Source organism: Diceros bicornis, chromosome 17 (assembly GCF_020826845.1).
Source record: "Diceros bicornis minor isolate mBicDic1 chromosome 17, mDicBic1.mat.cur, whole genome shotgun sequence".
NCBI lineage: Eukaryota > Metazoa > Chordata > Mammalia > Perissodactyla > Rhinocerotidae > Diceros > Diceros bicornis.
In genome coordinates, this window is record NC_080756.1 from 50,729,355 (window position 1) to 50,733,570 (window position 4,216).

Below are 4,216 nucleotides of genomic sequence, written 5' to 3' on the forward strand. Positions count from 1 at the left end.
TTACTCTTAAGCAGATATTTTGTAAAATGACAGATGTGATGCTAAAGACTAATAATTGTATAATACATTTTTATGCTGTTTAATATTCTCAACTCTCCTAATTTTAATTCTTCTGGAATATTTGATTTATGATCATGATATACTAAAGTTTATACATATTTTTCATTGTTTAGGAATTTCCAAGGGCAGTGGCGGCCAGACAGCGCGGCGGTGCGGGCTGCGTGGAACAGCAGCGCGGCGCCGAGAGCGCCCGCCGCTCGCCGAGCCGAGCCCAGCCAGGCAGGAGCGCCCGGTCCCAGTGCCCGCAGCCATGCCGGCCGGCCTGTGCGCCGCGCGCACCTGTGCGTCTCTCGCCCTCTGTCTCCTGGGCAGCGGGGCCCAGGATGTCGGGCCACGCGCTTCATCTGCACCTCGGTGCCCGTGGACGCCGACATGAGCGCCGCGTCGGTGGCCGCCGGCGGCGCGAAGGAGCTCCGCAGCAACGTGGAGGAACTGCGGCACAACGTGCGGCAGCTCCGCGAGACCGTGCTGCGGCAGAAGGAGACCATTCTGAACCAGAAGGAGACCATCCGCGAGCTGACCACTAGGCTGGGCCGCTGCGAGAGCCCCAGCACGCTGGACGCGGGCGCCAGCGAGGCCCAGACGGGCGGCGGCTGCAAGCAGCCTGGCTCCGGCAAGAACACCATGGGCGACCTGTCCCGGACGCCGGCCGCCGAGACGCTCAGCCAACTCGGGCAAACTTTGCAGTCGCTCAAAACCCGCCTAGAGAACCTCGAGCAGTACAGCCGGCTCAATTCCTCCAGCCAGACCAACAGCCTCAAGGATCTGCTGCAGAGCAAGATCGATGACCTGGAGAGGCAGGTGCTGTCTCGGGTGAACACTCTGGAGGAAGGCAAGGGGGCCCCCAACAACGACACCGAGGAGAGGGTCAAGATTGAGAGCGCCTTGACCTCCCTACACCAGCAGATCAGCGAGCTGGAGAAGGGCCAGAAGGACAACTGTCCTGGAGACAAGTTCCAGCTCACATTCCCACTTGCGACCAACTACATGTACGCCAAGGTGAAGAAGAGCCTGCCGGAGATGTATGCCTTCACCGTGTGCATGTGGCCCAAGTCCAGCGCGGCGCCGGGGGTGGGCACACCCTTCTCCTACGCCGTGCCCAGCCAGGCCAACGAACTGGTCCTCATCGAGTGGGGCAACAACCCCATGGAGATCCTCATCAACGACAAGCTGGCCAAGCTGCCCTTTGTCATCAATGATGGCAAGTGGCACCACATTTATATCACCTGGACCACCCGGGACGGGGTCTGGGAAGCTTACCAGGATGGCACCCAGGGTGGCAATGGTGAGAACCTGGGGCCCTATCACCCCATCAAGCCACAAGGCGTGCTGGTGCTGGGCCAGGAGCAGAACACACTGAATGAAGGATTTGATGCCACCCAAGCGCTCGTGGGTGAGCTGGCCCATTTCAACATCTGGGACCGCAAGGTGACCCCAGGAGAGGTGTACAACCTGACCACCTGCAGCACCAAGGCTCTTTCTGGCAACGTGATCTCCTGGGCCGAGTCCCACATCGAGATCTACGGTGGAGCCACCAAGTGGACATTCGAAGCTTGTCACCAGATCAACTGAGGCTCCAAGCTGGGCTGAGCCTCCCAGCCTTTGGCCTCCAGCCGCCGCCCACATCCCCCTGCTTGTGTGGTGATGATCCGTCGTCTCTTCGCTCCCTTTGTCCTAGGAATGACTCAAGGCAGTCGCCCTCGCACATGCGCACACGGAGACGTGCACACTCTTATGCACACAGCCTGCTTCCGTCCTCACACACAGAAGCAGGCCTGGCTCCCATCTGTCCCGAGGAGGTCCCACTTCTCACTAGGAGCCCCATGCTGCTCCTCAGGCACGCCCCGCTCACCACTAACTCAGGTGGCTGCGACATTTTGAACAATGCAAAAGTGGATGAGAGGACTTGCGTGTGTGTGTGTGTGTGTGTGTGTGGGTGTGTGTGAATGTGTGTGTCTGTGTCTACAAGTGTGAGCCTTGGGGGAGGCCTTTTCTCTAAGAATGAGGTATTTCATTTCCTTCTTTCTTTGTGGCTTTGGGAAATCTCATGACTGGTCGAATATCTGTATTTGCCAACTTTGTTAGCTGCCTGCGTGCCTGGGGGCTGGTGGGACTTCTGCAGTGCATTTGTCTTCATTTGCAAACCTTTTTCAGAGCAACATATCTCTACTAAAGTCACGCGTCTCTTAATGACAGGGATACGTTCTGAGATGCGTCGTTAGGCCATATCGCCATTGTGCAAACATCAGAGTGTACTCACACAAACCTACCTGGTGCAGCCTCCTACACACCTAGGCTCTACGGTACTGATCTTACAGAACCCCCGTCCTTTATGTGGTCTGTTGTTGACTGAAACGTCATTATGCAGTGTATGACTATTGATAAAATAAATGTCTTTTCTCGCTTTGTTCAAGGCTGGGTGGGCCTCTCCATGGAGAATTTTTATTTTGTAATAGAAGTGAATTCTCTCTGAAGGGTTGAAGGCAGACAGTGTCCTCAGATGACACCACATGCTCACAGGGGGCAGAAGAGGTGGGGCTGGCCTCAGGATCAGGCAGTCCCTCTTCTTCCCACCAGTGCCTGGCCAGCATCCTGCTGTTGGCATCTGCGGGCAGTACTGGGCCCAGGAGGCTGACCTGAAGGCCCAGCTCTGCTGGCTCTGGCCCAGGATCCCGTCTTTGGCCCTCAGCCTTCCCGCTTCCTTGCACCCTGCATGCTTCGGATCCATCCTGCCTTTCAACCACCAACTGGTTCTGCTACCACACCAGTGCCCCTGAGAGAGGAGCGTCCCACCCACAGCCCAGGAAGCCAGGACCCCAGGGCCCCTCGCCTTTTGCCTCTGGCAGTGGGAGACCAGAGGTTTCAGTGGGTTATCTCAAGAGAGGACATTTTAGACAGGGATACCCACACTCTGATTGAGACCCAGCCACACAGAGCCACTGAGACTTGAACCCGACCAGTTGATGGGAAAGTCTGTGCTAATTCTGACAGCCATATTCTCCCACACACCCAGGCCCAGATGAGCTGGCTCAGCAAGTCCTCCAAGGGGGCAGGGCCTCCAGAGACCTCTCATGTGGAGCCAGGCATGGCCAGGCCAGGGCCTGAAACACACTCCCCCATCTTACAGGGTTCAAGTCTTGCAGTAGCCCCAACCTGTCACCAGCTGGTGGCACTGAGACCTGACCAGTGTCCCGAAGCTTTGATTTTTTTTTTTCTTCATGTAAAGCAACCATGTACATTCCCTTCTAGTCCTTCTGAAGTGTGTGTGTGTGTGTGTGTGTGTGTGTGTGTGTGTCTGTGTGTGTGTTGAGTGAGAGAGAGGAGGAGTGCTCAGACGGATCATGCCCAGGGTGGGGGAGCTCCCCCTTTGTTGCACCATCTGGGGGTCGCACGCCCTGAGGGCACCCTGGACTCTGTCCCCAGGAGTCTAATTAGCAAAAGGCTGTCGAGTCTTTCTAGAAATTCTACTGCACTGCCTGACTCATCTACAGCTGCAGACATTTCTTCAGGAGGAGCAGGTGCTTCTGTCTTCTGTTCCTTCCAGGGGCACCTGTCTCCTTAAATGCAGGTCCATGTTGTGTTGGAAACCTAGTGCATCTGTGTGTGTCTGTGTTGGTGTCTGTATCGGTGTCCATGTGGGTGTCTGCACGGTACCCAGTCGCCGTTCTGCAATGCATCGCTCTCGTTCAGAACGTGTGGTCCAGGCACCACGCTGCGTGTTGTGGTTAAACAGTGGCTTTTTCTGAGACCACTGTGCTTTGTCAGAGCACGTCGGGTTGTGGCATCTTTGGATCTGCAGGAGTCTTCTCTGTTTGCATGTTCCTTGGGGTGGCGTGTCCCTTGCTCCCTCAGTCCGATGTGTGTTCCCCTGCTGGCATGGACTTCTCTGGTTATGTGTTGTGTGCCAAGTACCACTCATTGTTCTGTGACCATGTAGCCACTGAAAATGGCTGGGAAAACAAGTGTCGGAGGAGGTCGAGAGAGAGAGATCAATTTCCCTCTCCCTCTCCCCAGTCCCTAAACACACCAAGAAGTATTTTTAACATGTAGGTTGAGAACAAGCCTAAATAATACTGTGGTTGCGAGAGAGCAAGAGCTTGGAATCACCCCTCCACACCAGATCGGCCCCACCCCTCACTTCAGCCATCTCGGAGCT

At 55.8% G+C, this 4,216-nt stretch overlaps 1 protein-coding gene across 1 annotated transcript; it reads left to right on the forward strand.

Moving 5' to 3' along the window:
• The first annotated feature begins 310 nt into the window (after positions 1 to 310).
• Positions 311 to 1,632, forward strand: LOC131416325 (neuronal pentraxin-1-like). Its single transcript, XM_058558775.1, is given in 2 exon segments — positions 311 to 392; positions 395 to 1,632. Coding segments are annotated over 2 exon segments (1,320 nt in total).
• Positions 1,633 to 4,216: the final 2,584 nt, after the last annotated feature.